General features: G+C 46.6%; 1 protein-coding gene across 1 annotated transcript; it reads left to right on the top strand.

The window, feature by feature from the left end:
* Nucleotides 1-916: 916 nt before the first annotated feature.
* On the top strand, nucleotides 917-3,499 carry LOC139230353 (tumor necrosis factor-like). The gene is made up of 3 exons (XM_070862181.1): nucleotides 917-1,150; nucleotides 2,381-2,465; nucleotides 3,054-3,499. The coding sequence occupies exons 1-3, from the start codon at nucleotides 917-919 to the stop codon at nucleotides 3,464-3,466; spliced, it is 732 nt and encodes a 243-aa protein (XP_070718282.1). The 3' UTR covers nucleotides 3,467-3,499.
* The last annotated feature ends 18,233 nt before the right edge of the window (nucleotides 3,500-21,732 follow it).

Below are 21,732 nucleotides of genomic sequence, written 5' to 3'. Positions count from 1 at the left end.
CAGCGAAGGTTCACCAGACTGATTCCAGGGATGGCAGGACTGACATATGAGGAGAGACTGGATCGACTGGGCCTGTATTCATTGGAGTTGAGAAGGATGAGAGGGGATCTCATAGAAACATATAAAATTCTGACCGGACTGGACAGGTTAGATGCAGGACGAATGTTCCTGATGTTGGGGAAGTCCAGAACCAGTGGACATAGTCTAAGGATAAGGGGTAAGCCATTTAGAACTGAGATGAGGAGAAACTACTTCACTCAGAGAGTTGTTAACCTGTGGAATTCCCTACCGCAGAGAGTTGCAGATGCCACTTCATTGGATATAGTCAAGAGAGAGTTAGATATGGCCCTTATGACGAAAGGGATCAAGGGGTATGGAGAGAAAGCAGGAAAGGGGTACTGAGGTGAATGATCAGCCATGATCTTATTGAATGGCGGTGCAGGCTCGAAGGGCCGAATGGCCGACTCCTGCACCTATTTTCTATGTTTCTACGTTTCTAGACATGACAGTTCTTTCGTGTTTCCGTGGTTTTTAATCTCTTTACAAGCTTCCTGCTTGTTTCAACTCGTTCATGTTTGCCGTACAGTGAAAATACATTTAGATGGGGCGGAGTTTCGTGTCCACTTTTGGTTTAGTTTAACGTTTTAGTTGAACTTTGGAAAACGGACACAGTGAAAGTTCGGGAGTTGCAACCTCACATCATTGTTACTTTCGGCTCAGGAAAACTTGTGTCTTTCTTCCAATCGCTTGGTGTTGGGGATTTCCTGCCCCATTACATCAGAGTTGCGGGTGGTGCTGGGCTGATCTTTATATAGAGCTGGTGTGGAGCTACAGCAGACACACAAAGCACTCAGAGAGCTGAGAGAGAGGAGATACACATCTGCTCCTGACACAGCCGCGACTGACCCCTGAGACCATGAGTGTTGAGAAGATGCCGCTGGACCTTGAGAATGGAGGAGAGGCTGTCGGCAGGCGGGCAGACTCCAAGAGGAACTGTTTCTGGCAGTCTCTGTGTGCGGTGGCTGTTCTGGGCTTGCTGGCTGTATCTTCCTACCTGTTACTCTGTCAGCTGGGAGTTCTACCTTCAAACCAGGTATGTTGGAAACGCCAGAGCAAGTGGTCTCTTGTTGCCTTTACTCGACTGCTCTCAGCCCTGGGAGAGGCTTCTCCAAGTGTGCTGTGAAGCTGTGGGGTTATGGCAGTGTTTGCCTGAGCTGCTCCGCCTCCTGTGAAGCCACAATCTGTGTTCACCCAGTCAATCCAGGTGTTGCCTTTTGCTGCTGTCCACATCTCGGCGGCTCTATATCGGAGAGATGCAGCGACTCAGTCACCAATGCTGCATTTTATCCAGCTTTAGCCCAGCGAGTTAGTGAGCAGCAGTTCACTGTCTGACAAAGCCTCTGTCTGCTGTCAGTCCGGAGTGTGAGAGTCAGTCAGGGTCTGGGTCGCCCTGTGTCTCTGTGTAATGCACATAAGCTGCCGGCAGATCCGGCCTGAACCTTTGTACAGAGGGTCGCGGTGTGTTTCATGGAAAGTTGGGGCGAATTTCACATTTTAATCTCTTTCCTTGTTTTATTTCTGAAGGAAACAGCCCGATTACAGGATTCAGGGAATCATTCGCCTCTGGCAAAAGTCGCTGTTAACAGTGGTGAGTGCTCTCTGACAATCTCTGTCCATCTCCTCCACCGATCTCTCTCGCTAACAATGTGTCTATCAACCTCTCTCTCTGTCAATCTCTCTCTCACTATCAATCTCTGTATTAATCTCTCTCTCTAACAACATCTGTCTCTATCAATCTATCCCGATCTCTCTCTCTATCAATCGCTCCCTATCACCCTCTATCACCATCTCTCTCTTTCTCTGTATCTCTCCCTCAGTACATCTCATGGTCTCTCCATCATCCTCTCTCTCAAACTCTATATATCTATCAATCTCTATCATTATCTCCCTTTCTCTCGCTCTACCTCTCTACCTCTGTCTCTCTCTCTATCTCACTCTCTCCATCTGTCACTATGAATCTCATTATCTATGTATTTCTGTCTGTCTCTATCGATCTCTCTCTCTCCATCTCTCTCACTATCTTTCAATCTCTCTATCAATCACACTATCTATCCATCATTATCTCTCTTTCACTCTCAATCTCTCTCACTCTATCAATCTCTCTCTCTATCAATCTCCCTATCAATACCCCTCTTCATCTCTCTCTCTCTAGATTTCTCCCCCTCTCTATATATTGATCTCACTGTCTCTCTATCTATCTCTATCTGTCTCTCACTCTCTATCAATCTCTCTCTCTTTCAATCTCTCTCTCTCTCCCTCTCTCTCTCTCTCCCGTTATCAGTCATTTTCGGTCCATGTATATCCCGATAGCAACTGAGAGTCCGGCTTTTCTTTTCCAGGTCTGCCTCGTCTGATGAAGCAGTTGGGTAACGACCCGAGGGGGAAAATGGCAGCTCACCTGACAGGTAAGAGGCTATTCTTAACGGTATTAATAACTCTGTGCCCTGAAGGTAGCCACTCCCACTGTAGCACAGGAAACATTTGCAGGTCTGTGGAGGAAAAGCAGGGGCAGTGGGAGAAATTGGATAGCTCGACCCAAGACCCGGCACTGGCATGATGGGCCAAATGGCCTCCTTCTGTGCTGTATCATTCTATGATTTCCCCTGTGGCAGGAGAGCTCAATGCTTCACTGAAGTGGTCATTCTAGATGTGTGAGCTGAGAGTGGCAGTGGGCTATTTAATTGCAGTGAGTATATGCCCCAAACCCAATCTTGTTCTCACATGGCACAAGATTCACTGGATAGTAATCAGTCCTGGCCAATATACATCCCTCAATCATTGTCACTAAAACAGATGGTCTGGCCATTATCACATTGCTGTATGTGGGAGCTTGCTGTGTCGCAAATCCCACGTTACAACTGTGGCGACACTCCAAAAGTACTTCATTGGCTGTGAAGCACTGAGGAATTACTTGTGGTTGTGAAAGACGTTATATAAATGCAATTCTTCTCTTTATTCCATCCTTATGTTGTTTCCTCTCTCTTTTCCTTCAGCTTCACAAACCTTAAAAGGAGAGAAGGTGATTTGGCAGGATGAGGCAGATTCCACCTTTGTCGAGGGGCTGGAGTTCAGGGACAACCGTTTCATCATCAAGACCCCCGGTCAGTACTTTGTCTACACCCAGGTGGTCTTCTATAGCGGGGACTGCCAGGGCAACAGCATCTTCCTGAGCCATGAACTCACCAAGCTCTCACCGAGCTATCCGAAGGAATTCTTGCTCCTGAAAGCCACCAAGTCCGCCTGCCAATATGGTCCACGCGCAGAAACCTGGTACAAGACCTCCTACCAGGGAGCTGTCTTTGAGTTTGATGCGGGAGATCAGATCTTCTCCAGGGTGAGTGAGAAGGCTGTGGGATATGTGGACGCCTCCCAAGGAAAGAGCTTCTTTGGAATATTCGCTTTGTGAGGAGCCCGAGTTACTTCCAGCGAATGGCCAACAACAATGACTGATGGAGAATTTCAAACTGAAATACAGTGGGAACTGTTCAGGGCACATTGTCCTATCCGGCACTAAGTGGACAAAGGGACTAATCTCTCCACCATTTTATTTAAACATTTGTAGAGACAGAAAATATAAAATGTATTGAGGTTGGAGGATTGAGTAGTGTGGAGGGTTATCACACTGACCTTTCATCTCTGCCAGTCCAGTTCAAATGAAGCACAGATCATTACTGATTGGAGGGAGTCTGTGCATCTCCTTAATTTAATTCATATTTAATCAGTATTTATTGTTAGTAATGTTATTTCAACTGGTACTCCTCTGGGAGAGAGTAATTAGACAATCCCAAGAGCGAGCAAGTGGGGTATCAGGTCTGATATTCAGACTGGTTAGCCCGTGTGACCAGTTATTGGTCTTTGAAGAGTATGGGCTCTGCCCTGCCATCTATTTGTGTTCCAATATTTCTCCAGTGTCTCCGTGGACCTTCAGTGATGGTGTTCATGGAAAGACCCTGAGCTTTCTGTCTGGTGATGATGGCCAGCCAAGCTCCCAGCAGTCAACTGGCTTTCCACCTCTACAAAGCAATTGGTTGTCTTTTGCTGGGATGCTACTGTTCTAGAGCGTGATTGGTCGACACTTATTCAATTATTCAACAAGCACTACCGAAATCATCCCATAAGAAAGAACCATGAATGTTCGACTTTGAATATTAATTGCAGAGATTGACAAAAATATTTGTTTCATGTAAATATATGATATCTGTTTAAAAGATGTCTTTCAGTCGCATAAATTCAGTGGATAGTGTCATGTTCAGGATAATTCTGGTGGCTTTAACTTATTATTTAAATATATTTATTATTTGATGTATTTATATTATTTATTTATGTTATTTATTTATATGATTATTTACTGCTGAGCTGATGGACGGGAATAAATAAAATATTTCAATGACATGAAATGAATCTTTCTGAGTATTGCCCATTGGTTTCTGTTCAGTGCTTTCCATGGGAAATGATTCCAGATGAGGGAAGGAATTTTACAAGTTTACAAACCTGCAATTCAGATAGAGTACCAGTAGATTGGGAATCTGAGAGTGGGATCAGTGATTGGGAATCTGAGAGTGGGATCAGTGATTGGGAATCTGAGAGTGGGATCAGTGATTGGGAATCTGAGAGTGGGATCAGTGATTGGGAATCTGAGAGTGGGATCAGTGATTGGGAATCTGAGAAAGGGATCAGTGATCGGGAATCTGTGTAATTTTACAAGGCCTGGGTTGTCTCTGTGAGAGTGCGAGGTCCTGGTAAGTTTCCCATTGCGGAACCAGCTGTAGGAAATTCCTCCCGTACTCCATCAGTCGATGAAGAATGATGCAGGAGATATGTGCTTAACCATGTTAAAGATCTCGGCAAGTCTATCTAACCCCAAATCCCTCGATGACCCTACCCCCTGGCTCTCAGCAACATGTCATATCCTTTTAAAAAGGATTGTAGTGTACCCACACTGACCACACCTTTTGATAAACATGTTTGCAGTGGGTCAGAACCCTGAGAAAAAGGAGATACTTCCAGACCCCAGATCTCTCTGCTCTTGCAGCCCCTTTAATATTGGACTTTTAGTGTGTATGGTCTCTGCTCATTCTTCCCACCAAACGTATCAGCCCTCACTTCTCTGCGTTGAATTTCAGCTGCCCGGTGCCCACCCATTCCATCAGCCTGTCCATGTCTTCTTGAACTGTTCCCATTCCCCGTCAAGCCAAGCCATTCTTCAGGCTCCCCCCACTGCACACCCCGTGCTGGTCCTGATCCCACGTCATTCTCATGTTTCTCTCTGATCTTCCCTCCCGCTTTCTCCAAGCTCATTCTGTTCACCTGTCCCTCCTGTTCCCTTGATCTCATTCTCACTGAACTGCTGACCATCCAACTTCCCATCCTGGCCCGCACGTTAGCTGACATGGCAAATGGGTCCCCCTCCTCAGGGTCTGTCCCAGCTCCCTTTCAAATCTGCCCCATTACCTTCTTCTCAAAAAAACTGCCCTTGACCCCTCTGTCCTGCCATCTTACCGCCATATCTCCAACCTCCCTTCCCTCTCCAAAGCACTTGATTATGTTGTTCCTTCCCAAGTTCGTGTTCATCTTTCCTGCAACTCCATGTTTGAATCTGTCCAATCAGGTTTCAGCCCCACCACAACACTGAAGTGGCCCTTATCAAAGTCACAAATTGTATCCTTTATGATTGTGACTTTGGTGCATTTTCTACCTCATCCTCCTCGACGTCTCTGCAGCCTTTGACACGTTCGATCACACCATTCTCCTTCAACACCTCTCACTTATTGTCCAGCTCAGTGGATCTGCCTTCACTTGATTCCACACTAATCTATTCAATTATAGCCAGCGCAATTCCAGCAATGGCTTCTCGTCTAGTCCCTGCACTGTTACCTCCAACGTTCACCAAGAATCTGTTCTTGGTCCCTTCCTCTTCCTCATCTACATGCTGACACTCAGCAACATCATCCAAAGCCATGACGTCAGGATCCACTTGTACGCTGGTGACAGCAGCTATATCTCTCCATCACCTCACTCGACCCATGCACTGACCCTGTCACGTCCGATTGCTTGCCCGACAGCCAATCCTCGATCGAGCACAATTTCCTCCAGTTAAAGATTGGGAAGTCCAAAGCCAATGACCTTCGGCCCCTGCCACAAACGCTGTACCCTCGCCACTGGTTCCATCCCTGGCCAGTGTCTTAGGTTGTACCAGATTGTTAACAACCTCGATCTACAATTGGAGCTGAGTTTCTGACACCTGATTCTCTCAATCAAAAAGACCTGAAGACCATCAACTTCCACCTCCGTAAACATCGTCCATCTCCACCCTTGCCTCAGCTCATCTGCTCCTGAATCTCTGATCCATCACCTCTAGACTTGACTATTCCAACGTTCTCCTGGCCAGCCTCCCACCTTCCACACTCTGTAAACTGGAACTCATCCAAAACTCCCCGAGCTCTATCCTACCCAATACCAAGACCCATTCACATATCACGGCTAATGCTTGCTGACCTACATTGGCTCCCGGTCTTCTAATGCCTCCAATTAAAGATTGTGAAGACCAAAAACAGAAAACAGAGTCGGGATAAATGGTTCATTCTGCGGTTGGCAATCATTAACTAGTGGGGTGCCACAGGGATCAGTGCTGGGACCCCAACTATTTACAAGTTGTATTAACGACTTGGAAGAAGGGACTGAGTAAAACGTAGCCAAGTTTGCTGATGATACAAAGATGGGAGGAAAAGCAATGTATGAGGAGGACACAAAAAATCTGCAAAAGGACATAGACAAGTTAAGTGAGTGGGCAAAAATTTGGCAGATGGAGTATAATGTTGGAAAGTGTAAGGTCATGCACTTTGGCAGAAAAATAATCAAAGTGCAAGTTATTATTTAAATGGAGAAAGATTGCAAAGTGCCGCAGTACAGCCGGATCTGGGGGTACTTGTACATAAAACACAAAAGGTTTGTATGCAGGTAGAGCAAGTGATCAGGAAGGCCAATGGAATCTTGGCCTTTACTGCAAAGGGGATGGTGTATAAAAGCAGGGAATTCTTGCTACAGTTATACAGGGTATTGGTGAGGCCACACCTGGAATACTGCGTGCAGTTTTGGTTTCCATATTTACGAAAGGATATACTTGCTTTGGAGAAAGTTCAGAGAAGGTTTACTCGGTTGATTTCGAAGATGAGGGGGATGACTTATGAGGAAAGGTTGAGTAGGTTGGGCCTCGACTCATTGGAATTCAGAAGATTGAGACGTGATATTATCAAAACGTATAAGATTATGATGGGGCTTGGCAAGGTGGATGCAGAGAGAATGTTGCAACTGATGGGGGAGACTAGAACTAGGGGGCATAATCTTAGACCAAGGGGCCGCCCATTTAAAACTGCGATGAGGAGAAATTTGTTTTCTCAGAGGGTTGTAAATGTTATGCATGTACGTGAACCTTACCAAAATGTAAGACTTGCCACTAGGGGGCACACCTGTGGGAGATCTAAGGGTCACCTGTGAACCCTGGGGCAAGCAGGTATAAAAAATGATTTAACATGCTGCTTCCTCACTCTGGAGCCTGAATAAAGAGACCAAGGTCACAACAGATTGAGCTTGCGATATAGTCCTGTGGATTTATTCTGAACATAACAGTAAATCTGTGGAATTCACTGCCTCAGAGAGCTGTGGAAGCTGGGACATTGAATAAATTTAAGACAGAGATAGACAGTTTCTTCACCGATAAGGGAATAAGGAGTTATGAGGAGCGGGCAGCGAAGTGGACCCGAGTCCATGATCGGATCAGCCAAGGTCGTACTAAATGGCGGAGCAAGGTTGAGGCGCCGTATGGCCTACTTCTGCTCCTATTTCTTATGTTCTTATAAAATCTTCACCCTCATGTTTATATCTGATTGTCGCCCTGATGTGAACTGTACGTGTGTCTCGACATTGGGTGAGGACAAAATGTGCTCCGTGCGGTTGAATGATGGACTGACTCTCACTGTTTCGGCTCGCACACGAACAATGGTTGCTTGGGTGGGGAGGTGCCACTGTTGGAAGTGTCTTTCAAGCCAGAGACATGGGAGTGAAATTGAACATTGGGCGGGGGAGGTGAAACAGACAGAATTGCCCTTGCCGGCTGTTAGACCAGATGGCCCGATATTCGAATCTACGCAAGTCAACGGAACCGAATATGGGGCCGGGCGTACAACAGGGGTCCGCTGTGACACCTGCCCGCTCTGCATCCCCTGTCCACTGTCCATTTGCACCTTCAGGAGAGGAGGGAACTGAAGGGGAATAAACATGAGGACTGATGATATCATGAGCCCTTGTAGATCAAAATAAAACAGAGGCTAAAATGAGCAGACATCCGAATAAAGAGGGGGACACTCCGTTTGGAACAGGAAGGGACTGATAGTCATCATAACGTCACCACCCACACGTTGCTTTACTCTTGGCCAACTCAGCTCACTCGCTCATTACTCCTCCAGCTCAGCTGCCCCGATGAGCTCACCATCACTCACTGATCGGACCGAAATAGCTCAGTACTGAAGGCTGCTTTTGGAATTTACACACTTGCCACCTTGACACTTCTGCTGTCGCTGTGACCTGGACAGTGCAGTCTCGTCAGTGTGTCGCATCTCTCGACTCTGAGTCAGAAGGGTGTGGGTTGAAGCACCTCTCCAGAGAAGGGAGTCCATAATCCAGTGCCAGTACTGAGGGAGCGCTACACTGTTAAGGAGGCCGTCTGCCCATTCAGGTGGATGTAAAGGATCCCACGGCACTGCTTTGGAGAAGAGCAGGGGAGTTATCCCCGGTGTCCCGGCCAATCCTCCACCACCTTTTCAGCCAGTGTATTCCAGATCACAACAACGCGCTGTGTAGAAAAATTGTCTTCTCATCGTCCTCACTGGTTCTTTTGCCAATCACCTTTGATCTGTGTCCTCTGGTTACTGACCTTCAGACACTGGAAACAGTTTATCCTTATTTACTCTGCCAAAAGCATTCATGGTTTTGAACACCTCTATCAAATGTCCTTATAAACTTCTCAGCTCTAAGGGAGCTCTGCACTGTTGGAGGTGCCGTCTTTCAGGTGAGATATTAAACTGAGGCTACGTCTGCTCTCGCAGGTGAATGGAAAAGATCCCATGGCATTATTTCGAAGAAGAGTAGGGGCGATATCCGCTGTGCCCTGGCCAATATGTATCCTTCAACCAACATCACTAAAACAGATTATCTGGTCATTATCACATTGCTATTTGGGGAACTTGCTGTGCGCAAATGGGCTGCTGCATTTCCCACATTATAACAGTGACTACACTGCAAAATGTACTTCATTGGCTGTTAAGTGCTTTGGGAGGTCCGTTGGTCGTGAATGGCGCTATTTAAATGTATAAATGGAGTACAACATTATTTTCTTCAGTCTCTCCACAAAACTGAAGTCCCACATCCCTGGGACCTTTCTCCTAAATGTCCTCAGCACCTTCTCCCAGCATTCACATCCTTCCTAAAGTGCAGTGTCCAGAATTGGACACAATACTCCAGCTGAGGCCTAATGAACGATTTATAAAGGATTAACATAACTTCCTAAGTGAGGTAGAAGAGCAAAGGGATCTTGGAGTATAAATACACAGATCACTAAACGTAGCGACACAGGGGAACAAGACCCTAAACAAGGCCATAAATAAGATAGTCACCGAGAAATCCAATCGGGAATTCAGAAGAAACTTCTTTACCCAGGAAGTGGTGAGAATGTGGAACTCACTACCAATGGGAATGGTTGAAGTGAATGGTACAGATGTATTTAAGGGGAGGCCAGTAAAGCATCTGAGGGAGAAGGGAATAGAGGGTTATGCTGATGATTAAGATGAGGAAAGATGGGAGGAGGCTCGAGTGGAGCATACACGCCGGCGTGGACTGATTGGGCTGAATGGTCTGTTTCTGTGCTGTATATAATCCTATGTAATCCTCGTGTTTGTACTGCATTCCTCTATTTATAAAGCCCAGGATCCCGTACACCTTTCTTTTTAGCAGCTCAAGCAGCTTCCCCTGTTCTGGGGCACATTCAACCCCAGGAATCCAGAAAAATGTATTTCAAGCCAAGCGCCTTGAATAAATTCATAATAACATCGGTTCATATAAGGCCCGGCGTATAAATGTTTAAAAATCGGAGACCGATTAAAGGAATAGTCAAGAAACCAAGAAGATGTCCAGCTTTGATTTTGAGGGGCAGTCGAGGAAATCGTTTGAAACTGTTACTTCAGAGTGGGTAAAACCCGCTTTACTCAGAGAACGGACAGTCCCGCAGGAGAAACTGGAATTCTCAGAGGCTGGTGTAATGTGATCACTTCCTTCGTCACCATTCAACACACAACAACACTCTCAGGGTTAGAACCGTCTCAGGTTTCAATCTACTCATTATCCCCTCATTACAACAAGGACATTTCTTCCAATCTCTGCCCTGCCGATCTAACCTGGGTTTCCCTCTGTGTCCATTCACTCGTACACTTTGGCTTCACCCAAGACCATGACTTCCATCTCCGTTCTTCCTTTAACCCTCGGCCTGTCGCAGGCACTTCTCTCCTGTCTGCTCGCTTTCCTGTCGCCCAGTCATACTAACTTTCAATCATAGAAACATAGAAACATAGAAAATAGGTGCAGGAGTAGGCCATTCGGTCCTTCTAGCCTGCACCGCCATTCAATGAGTTCATGGCTGAACATGTAACTTCAGTACCCCATTCCTGCTTTCTCGCCATACCCCTTGATCCCCCTAGTAGTAAGGACATCATCTAACTCCTTTTTGAATATATTTAGTGAATTGGCCTCAACAACTTTCTGTGGTAGAGAATTCCACAGGTTCACCACTCTCTGGGTGAAGAAGTTTCTCCTCATCTCGGTCCTAAATGGCTTACCCCTTATCCTTTGACTGTGACCTCTGGTTCGGGACTTCCCCAACATTGGGAACATTCTTCCTGCATCTAACCTGTCTAAACCCATCAGAATTTTAAACGTTTCTATGAGATCCCCTCTCATTCTTCTGAACTCCAGAAAATACAAGCCAGTTGTTCCAGTCTTTCTTGATAGGTCAGTCTCGCCATCCCGGGAATCAGTCTGGTGAACCTTCGCTGCACTCCCTCAATAGCAAGAATGTCCTTCCTCAAGTAAGGAGACCAAAACTGTACACAATACTCCAGGTGTGGCTTTACCAAGGCCCTGTACAACTGTAGTAACACCTCCCTGCCCCTATACTCAAATCCCCTCGCTATGAAGGCCAACATGCCATTTGCTTTCTTAACCGCCTGCTGCACCTGCATGCCAACCTTCAATGACTGATGTACCATGACACCCAGGTCTCGTTGCACCTCCCCTTTTCCTAATCTGTCACCATTCAGATAATAGTCTGTCTCTCTGTTTTTACCACCAAAGTGGATAACCTCACATTTATCCACATTATACTTCATCTGCCATGCATTTGCCCACTCACCTAACCTATCCAAGTCGCTCTGCAGCCTCACAGCATCCTCCTCGCATCTCACACTGCCACCCAACTTAGTGTCATCCGCAAATTTGGAGATACTACATTTAATCCCCTCGTCTAAATCATTAATATACAATGTAAACAGCTGGGGCACCAGCACAGAACCTTGCGGTACCCCACGAGTCACTGCCTGCCATTCTGAAAAGTACCCATTTACTCCTACTCTTTGCTTCCTGTCTGACAACCAGTTCTCAATCCATGTCAGCACACTACCCCCAATCCCATGTGCTTTAACTTTGCACATTAATCTCTTGTGTGGGACTTTGTCGAAAGCCTTCTGAAAGTCGAAATATACCACATCAACTGGTTCTCCCTTGTCCACTCTACTGGAAACATCCTCAAAAATTCCAGAAGATTTGTCAAGCATGATTTCCCTTTCACAAATCCATGCTGACTTGGACCTATCATGTCACCTCTTTCCAAATGCGCTGCTATGACATCCTTAATAATTGATTCCATAATTTTACCCACCTTGAGGTCAGGCTGACCGATCTATAATTCCCTGTTTTCTCTCTCCCTCCTTTTTTAAAATGTGGGGTTACATTGGCTACCCTCCACTCCATAGGAACTGATCCAGAGTCAATAGAATGATGGAAAATGACTGTCAACGCATCCGCTATTTCCAAGGCCACCTCCTTAAGTACTCTGGGATGCAATCCATCAGGCCCTGGGGATTTATCGGCCTTCAATCCCATCAATTTCCCCAACACAATTTCCCGACTAATAAGGATTTCCCTCATTCCTCCTCCTTACTAGACCCTCTGACCCCTTTTATATCCGGAAGGTTGTTTGTGTCCTCCTTAGTGAATACCGAACCGAAGTACTTGTTCAATTGATCCACCATTTCTTTGTTCCCCGTTATGACTTCCCCTGATTCTGACTGCAGGCGACCTATGTTTATCTTTACTAACCTTTTTCTCTTTACCTATCTATAGAAACTTTTGCAATCCGTCTTAATGTTCCCTGCAAGCTTCTTCTCGACCCTAATCAAACCCTTTGTTCTCCTCTGCTGAGTTCTAAATTTCTCCCAGTCCCCGGGTTCGCTGCTATTTCTGGCCAATTTGTATGCCACTTCCTTGGCTTTAATACTATCCCTGATTTCCCTTGATAGCCACGGTTGAGCCACCTTCCCTTTTTTATTTTTACGCCAGACAGGAATGTACAATTGTTGTAGTTCATCCATGCGGTCTCTAAATGTCTACCATTGCCCATCCACTGTCAACCCCTTAAGTGTCATTCGCCAATCTATCCTAGCCAATTCATGCCTCATACCTTCAAAGTTACCCTTCTTTAAGTTCTGGACCATGGTCTCTGAATTAACTGTTTCATTCTCCATCCTAATGCAGAATTCCATCATATTATGGTCACTCTTCCCCAAGGGGCCTCGCACAACGAGATTGCTAATTAATCCTCTCTCATTACACAACACCCAGTCTAAGATGGCCTCCCCCCTAGTTGGTTCCTCAACATATTGGTCTCGAAAACCATCCCTTATGCACTCCAGGAAATCCTCCTCCACCGTATTGCTTCCAGTTTGGTTAGCCCAATCTATGTGCATATTAAAGTCACCCATTATAACTGCTGCACCTTTATTGCATGCACCCCTAATTTCCTGTTTGATGCCCTCCCCAACATCACTACTACTGTTTGGAGGTCTGTACACAACTCCCACTGACGTTTTTTGCCCTTTGGTGTTCTGCAGCTGTACCCATATAGATTCCACATCATCCAAGCTAATGTCCTTCCTAACTATTGCATTAATCTCCTCTTTAAACAGCAATGCTACCCCACCTCCTTTTCCTTTTATTCTATCCTTCCTGAATGTTGAGTACCCCTGGATGTTGAGTTCCCAGCCCTGATCATCCTGGAGCCATGTCTCTGTAATCCCAATCACATCATATTTGTTAACATCTATTTGCACAGTTAATTCATCCACCTTATTACGGATGCTCCTTGCATTAAGACATAAAGCCTTCAGGCTTGTTTTTTTTACACCCTTTTTCCTTTTAGAATTTTGCTGTACAGTGGCCCTTTTTGTTCTTTGCCTTGGGTTTCTCTGCCCTCCACTTTTCCTCATCTCCTTTCTGTCTTTTGCTTTTGTCTCCTTTTTGTTTCCCTCTGTCTCCCTTCATTGGTTCCCATCCCCCTGCCATATTAGTTTAACTCCTCCCCAGCAGCACTAGCAAACACTCCCCCTAGGACATTGGTTCCGGTCCTGCCCAGGTGCAGACCGTCCGGTTTGTACTGGTCCCACCTCCCCCAGAACCGGTTCCAATGCCCCAGGAATTTGAATCCCTCCCTGCTGCACCACTGCTCAAGCCACGTATTCATCTGCGCTATCCTGCGATTCCTACTCTGACTAGCACGTGGCACTGGTAGCAATCCCGATATTACTACTTTTGAGGTCCTACTTGTTAATTTAGCTCCTAGCTCCTTAAATTCGTTTCGTAGGACCTCATCCCTTTTTTTACCTATGTCGTTGGCACCAATGTGCACCATGACAACTGGCTGTTCACCCTCCCTTTTCAGAATGTCCTGCACCCGCTCCGAGACATCCATGACCCTTGCACCAGGGAGGCAACATACCATCCTGGAGTCTCGGTTGCGGCCGCAGAAATGCCTATCTATTCCCCTCACCATTGAATCCCCTATCACTATCGCTCTCCCACTCTTTTTCCTGCCCTCCTGTGCAACAGAGCCAGCCACGGTGCCATGAACTTGGCTGCTGCTGCTCTGATGAGTCATCCCCCTCAACAGCACTCAAAGCAGTGTATCTGTTTTGCAGGGGGATGACCACAGGGGACCCCTGCACTACCTTCCTTGCACTACTCTTCCTGCTGGTCTTCCATTCCCTAGCTGGCTGTGGACCCTTCTCCTGCGGTAAGACCAACTCGCTACATGTGCTTCTCACGTCATTCTCAGCATCGTGGATGCTCCAGAGTGAATCTATCCTCAGCTCCAATTCCGCAACGCGCTCCGTCAGGAGCTGGAGGCAGATACACTACCCGCAGATGTAGTCGTCAGGGACACCGGAAGTGTCCCTGAGTTCCCACATGGTACAGGAGGAGCATATGATGTGACCGAGCTCTCCTGCCATGCCTTAACCCTTAGACACCCTTAAATTGGTGACAACACTGTTACAGGTTACTTACTGGTATAAAAAAGAAAAAGAAAAACTACTTACCAATCACCAGCCAATCATTTGCCCCTTTGGCTGTGACGTCACCTTTTCATTCCTTTCTACTTCTTTTCTGCTTTTTCTCCCGGCTGGAGCTGCCTGTGGAACACCCGCTGGGCCTTTATAGGCCTCACCACGTTGCTCCCACCTCTAGCCGACTGCCGCTGCCTGTGGAACACCCGCTGGGCCTTTATAGGCCTCACAACGCTGCTCCCACCTCTCGCCGACTGCCGCTGCCTGTGGAACACCCGCTGGGCCTTTTTAGGCCTCACCACGTTGCTCCCACCTCTAGCCGACTGCCGCTGCCTGTGGAACATCCGCTGGGTCTTTATAGGCCTCACTACGTTGCACCCGCCTCTCGTCGAGTGCCGCTTAATCCCCCTCTCTCCGGTACTTTCCTCGCCCACCCTTCCACAACCCCATTACTGTTCTGCCTTCCCACTCTCCTGCCGCTGTCCCATGGCTTCAAAGCCCCTTGGAGAAGCCCACAGTGTCGTTCTCGGTATTCTGTGAACATTGGCCTTTATTGCAAAGGGGATGGAGTATAAAAGTCTTGCTACAACTGTATGTTATGTTGGTGAGACCACATCTGGAGTACTGCATACACTTTTGGTCTCCTTATTTAAGGACGGATATATTTGCATTGGAGGCAGTCAGAGAAGGTTCACGAGGTTGATTCCTGAGATGAGGAAGTTGTCTTATGAAGAAAGCTTGAGCAGGTTGGACCTATACATTGGAGTTTAGAAGCATGAGAGGTGATCTTATTGAAACGTATAATATTCTGAGGGGGCTCGGCAAGGTAGATGCAGAGAGGATGTTTCCCCTCGTGGTGGATCGAGAACTAGGGGGAAAAGTGTCAAAATAAGGGGTCGCCCATTGAAAATGGAGATGATGAAGAATTTCTTCTCTCAGAGAGTTGTAAATCTGTGGAATTCTCTGCCCCAGAGAGCTGTGGAGGCTGGGTCACTGAATATATTTAAGGTGGAGATAGACAGATTTTTGAGCTATAAGGGAGTCAAGGGTTATGGGGAACAGGCAGGGAAATGGAGTTGAGGCCAGGATCAGATCAGCCATGATTTTATTGAATGGCGGAGCAGGCTCGAGGGTCCAAATGGCCTACTCCTGCTCATGTTTCTCAAGTTCTTATGTTCTTATGAAGGGCCCATTGAGGCACCCATCGCTGCCTCCTTTTGGGCAATCCCTGCCTCAATTGCCTCAATTACCAACCTTCTCACCCAATAGGCATCTCTGCACGGGAGGGGAATGGTGATGGTTAATGTCGCCAACCTCATTGGCCATCCCGCTTACTCCACCCACATCTGTCTCCTTGGGCTCTGCCAGTGACTCAACAATCAGTGGCCTGCTCCACAATTCCCTCCAGAATATCCCTCCACCTGCAACCAAGTCCCACCTCATTATTTTTGATGGTTCCATCGACAACATTTCTTTGACTGAAACTTGGCTCATGGGTGACGCCACCTTACCCCTTACTGAGCCCTTCCCGCATGGCTATACGTTCCACCATCTGCCCCATTTAAAGATATTTGTTGACGGTGTGGCCCTCATCACCCAACCACACTTCGGTCCCTTGTCGTATTCCTTAGGCACCATCTCCTCCTTCGAGCATTTCATCTTATTCCACCCCTCTCGCCTCTCCTTTAAATGTCTCATTCTCTGATGCCCCCTTCCAAACTGGGGCGTAAAAGATCCCATGGCAATGTTTTGCAGAAGAGCAGGGGAGTTATCCCCGGTGTCCTGACCAATATTTATCCCTCAATCCACATCACCTAAACAGATAATCCGGTCATTACCACATTCCTGTTTATGGGAGCTTGCTGTGCGCAAATTGGCTGCCGCATTTCCTACATCAATTACAACGGTGGTTACACTTCAAAGTACTTCATTGGCTGTAAAGCGCTTTGGGTTGTCCTGAAGTTGTGAAAGGTGCTATATAAATGCAATTCCTTTTCATACTCATTCAATCCAGATCTAAACTTGAGAAGAATTGTCTGTAAGGGGGCTGAGGGATGGGTTGTTCCTGTACCTGTCGGATCACCTGGATGCAACGGATACAAGTGTTAGCTTAGCTCAATGGTAGGATTTTTACCTCTGAGTCAGAAGGTCGTGGGTTTAATCCTCACTCCAGATTTGAGCAGAAAATCTTGACTAACACTCCAGTGCAGTCGCGATGGAGTGCTGCACTGTCGGAGTTGAGATGAGACGTTAAACCAAAGCCCTCCTATTTTCAGGCCATTGTGAAAGACTCCATGGTGCTATTTTGAAACAGAGGCATATCTTGCAAGAATGCATTGCTTGATTTCTGTCCATTTAATTCCCAGACATTAGGGGCTAAAACCTCTACTTTATTTGCATGCTGAACACCCACTTAATGCCCATTTTACCGCTGAAATGACGAACAACGCCGATACAATCACTCATTTAGCCACAAAATGGAAACTGATGCCCTTTTTTCATAAACTTATCACTGAGCATTACTTTCCCCATATTCTTAATGCTGTGACAAAATAATACCACCCGCCCACTTTTTTCGGGCGGAATCATCAGAATGGGCGAAATCAATGGCCATAATATCGGCCAGCGTTAATTACCGCACTGATTTAACAGCAAGATTCAATAATACCACCCACCCACTTTTTTTAATCGTAAAGAGAACATTTACCGAAACTAGCGGTCATGAGATCGCCCAACATCACTTTCACGACCTCACACACATATCACCCACAATATCGCTCATCCAAAAAAAAGACCAGAAAATGTGGAACGAACTGGAACTAATCACCGCGTTTTGGACGCCATGTTCTACATCACATGTCGCATCCTTTAAAAGGCTGCTTTGCTTCAACCTCGGGAGAGTTTGGATGTACTCTGGAGGTTGTTGGAGTTGATGTGAACATCTCTACAAACATCTTGGCCATACTGTGACCAATTGGAATTGAATAGGTGCATTCGTCGGGACATTCATTGTTTGTGACCAATCGGTGAAAACAGAGAGCTACTGCAATGGGGCCTGTCCTTTTTCACCCTCTCTTGATGCCCAATTACATGCAGCAGACTCAGACCCGAAGTTACGCTCCACAGCATTATGTGCCCAATGTAAGACGTGACGGACAGATGCGAAGGACCAGACATTACACTCCCCGCAAATACAGGGAGAAGCATTCTTACCTTGATTTGCCACACCACCTGCCTTCGGGGACTGCGCTTCCACAAAGAGGTTATCACTGAGGTATGCCAGCTCATAAGGGGAGATCTGCAGCCTGCCAGCACCATCAGTACCGCACTGTCTGTGGAGGTCAAAGTCACCACGCACTGTCGTTCTACGCGTCGGGTCCTTTAGAGGCCACAGCTGGAGACATATGCAGACTTTCTCAGCATGCCACACATTGCAACATTAGAAGCCCTGTGTGCACACAGAAGGGACGTGATCAGCTTCCAGGGAGGCACAGAGTGAGAGGGCTCGAGGATTGTCCAGAATTGTAAACTTCCCTAAGGTTTAGGGAGCAATAGACTGCATGCACATCGTGAAGTTGGCAGCTTTTCAGGATGCAGAGGTTTTCAGGAACCGCAATGGAATCCACTCCCTGAATGTCCACTCCCTGAATGCTGGTTGTCGACCACCAGCAAATCATGTTGGCAGTGAACGCTCAATTTCCGGGCAGCATCCATGATGCTCACATCCTGTGTGACAGCACTGTATCTGACTTGTTCAACAATCAGCCACAAGGTCAATGTTGGATGGCTGGTGACAAAAGGATATGGCCTTGCCACCTGGCTGATGACCCACCCTGCGTGACACCTACACCGAAGCCAAGAGGCGATACAACAAGAGCCACAGAGCCATTCACAATATCGTGGAGAAAACCATTGGAGTGCTTAAGCAGTGCTTTAGATGCTTGGACCACTCAGGAGGTGAGCTCCAATACCAGCCTGAGCAGGTAGCTCAATTCGTGGTGGTGTGTTCCATACTGCACAACTTGGCTATCACGAGGGACAAGAGTTGCCTGATGAGTCTGATAGTCCACCTAACCAGAGAGAGGTAGAGGAGGACAAGAAGGCGGATGCTGACATCGGCCAAGACAATCAGGCTGATGCTGAAGACATACCCCCACCCCGCTGTAGACCGCATGAATGGGCCCAAGGTGGCATGATAGCTGCAAGAACTTTATGTCAGGAGCTCATCAATGATCACTTTGCCTGAAAGAACGTTGGTGATCTTGACAAGGCTGACACACTGCTGTGTGTGTAGGTGATACATCAATGGTGGCCATCACCTTGGTGCCAGTTAAAGTTTAAGTTGATTGAAGTTAAGTATCATTATAACCTTTGATGTTGAGGATTCACCAACGTGTAACGGTGCAACTATCTGAGCCAATGCGCAACAAGGTTTTGTGAAATAAAAACCATTTAAACCGAACATTTGTCTGAAATCATCACTATTTCTGTAAAAAACAACTGTTGGCCCCCTCCGTCACTTCTCCTCCTCACCTCTACCCCTTCCCCTTCCCCTCCTGACTCCAAGCCACCTGGCCAAGGAGCTCCTCAGGTGATGCTTCATTGCGGGGGGCGGGGGGAATGACGGCTGAAACACTGCTTGGATGGATACGGGAGTGGACGGTCCAGAGGTGGTTGGCAATGGCATGCAGTGCCATGCTCCGGGACCACTGGGAGCCCTCTGCCACCAGTCTTCCTGGCTACCAGTTCCAGGGCCTTCACCATCCTTTCCATGTTATATCTTATTTGTTGGACAAAAACTCGGTGCCAACTATATTCTTGGTGCGTAGTAGGCTTTTTGCTGTTGGTGTACAGATCACCAAACAGTAGTAGTGAGGTTGTGGATAGCATCAAACAAGAAATTAGTGATGCATGCAATAAAGGTATGGCAGTTATCATGGGCGACTTTAATCTACATATTGACTGGGCTAACCAAACTGGTAGCAATGTGGTGGAGGAGGATTTTCTGGAGTGTATTAGAGATGTTTTTTTTTAGACCAATATGTCGCGGAACCAATTAGTGGGCTGGCCATCCTCGGCTGGGTGATGTGTAATGAAAAAGGACTAATTAGCAATCTTGTTGTGCGAGGCCCCTTGGGGGAGAGTGACCATAATATGGTAGAATTCTTTATTAAGATGGAGAGTGACACAGTTAATTCAGAGACTAGGGTCCTGAACTTAAGGAAAGGTAACTTCGATGGTATGAGACATGAATTGGCTAGAATAGACTGGTGAGTGATACTTAAAGGGTTGACGGTGGATAGGCAATGGCAAACATTGAAAGATCACATGGATGAACTTCAACAATTGTACATCCCTGTCTGGAGTAAAAATAAAACAGGGAAGGTGGCTCAATCGTGGCTAACAAGGGAAATTAAAGATAGTGTTAAATCCAAGGAAGAGACATATAAATAGGACAGAAAAAGCAGCAAAGCTGAGGACTGGGAGAATTTTGTAATGCAGCAGAGGAGGACAAAGGGTTTAATTAGGAAGGGGAAATAGAGTATGAGAGGAAGCTTGCTGGGAACATAAAAACTGACTGCAAAAGCTTCTATAGATATGTGAAGAGAAAAAGAAAAAGATTAGTGAAAACAAATGTAGGTCCCTTGCAGTCAGATTCAGGTGAATTTACAATGGGGAACAAAGAAATGGCGGACCAGTTTAACAAATATTTTGGTTCTGTCTTCACGAAGGAAGACACAAATAAACTTCCGGAAATACTGGGGAACCGAGGGTCTAATTAGAAGGAGGAACTGAAGCAAATCCTTATTAGGCGGGAAATAGTGTTCGGGAAATTGATGGAATTGAAGTCTGATAAATCCCCAGGGCCGGATAGTGCATCCCAGAGTACTTAAGGAGGTAGCCCTAGAAATAGTGGATGCATTGGTGATCATTTTCCAACAGTCAATCGACTCTGGATCGGTTCCAATGGACTCGAGGGTAGCTAATGTAACACCACTTTTTAAGAAAGAAGGGAGAGAGAAAACGGGTAATTATAGACCGGTTAGCCTGACATCAGTCGGGGGAAAATGTTGGAATCAATTAATAAAGGTGAAATAGCAGCACATTTGGAAAGCAGTGGCGGGAATCGGTCCAAGTCAGCACGGATTTATGAAAGGGAATTCCTGCTTGACAAATTTTCTGCAATTTTTTGAGGATGTAACTGGTAGAGTGGACAAGGGAGGACCAGTGGATGTGGTGTATTTGGACTTTCAAAAGGTTTTTGACAAGGTCCCACACAAGAGATTGGTTTACAAAATTAAAGCACATGGTATTGGGGGTAATGTACTGACATGGATAGAGAACTGGTTGGCAGACAGGAAGCAGAGAGTTGGGATAAATGGCTCCTTTTCAGAATGGCAGGCAGTGACTAGTGGGGTACCGCAGGGCTCAGTGCTGGGACCCCAGCTACTTACAATATACATCAATGATTTGGATGAGGGAATTGACTGTAATATCTCCAAGTTTGCAGATGACACCAAGCTGCGTGACAGTGTGATCTGTGAGGAGGACGCTAAGAGGCTGCAGGGTGACTTGGACAGGTTAGGTGAGTGGGCAAACACGTGGCAGATGCAGTATAATGTGGATAAATGTGAGGTTATCCACTTTGGTGGCAAAAACGCAAAGACTGAATATGATCTGAATGGTGGCAGATTAGGAAAAGGGGAGGTGCAGTGAGTCCTGGGTGTCATGGTACATCAGTCATTGAAAGCTGGAATGCAGGTACAGCAGACGGTGAAGAAAGCAAATGGTACGTTGGCCTTCATAGCTAGGGGATTTGAGTATAGGAGTAGGGAGGTCTTACTGCATTAGTACAGGGCCTTAGTGAGGCCTCATCTAGCATTTTGTGTTCAGTTTTGGTTTCCTAATCTGAGGAAGGACATTCTTGCTATTTAGGGAGTGCAGCGAATCACCAGACTGATTCGCGCGGGGGATGGCAGGACTGACATATGAGGAGAGACTGGATCGACTG

This window comes from Pristiophorus japonicus, chromosome 19, assembly GCF_044704955.1.
Source record: "Pristiophorus japonicus isolate sPriJap1 chromosome 19, sPriJap1.hap1, whole genome shotgun sequence".
Lineage (NCBI taxonomy): Eukaryota > Metazoa > Chordata > Chondrichthyes > Pristiophoridae > Pristiophorus > Pristiophorus japonicus.
Note: the sequence above shows the minus strand (reverse complement) of the source record. Positions and strands in the feature narration are given on the sequence as shown.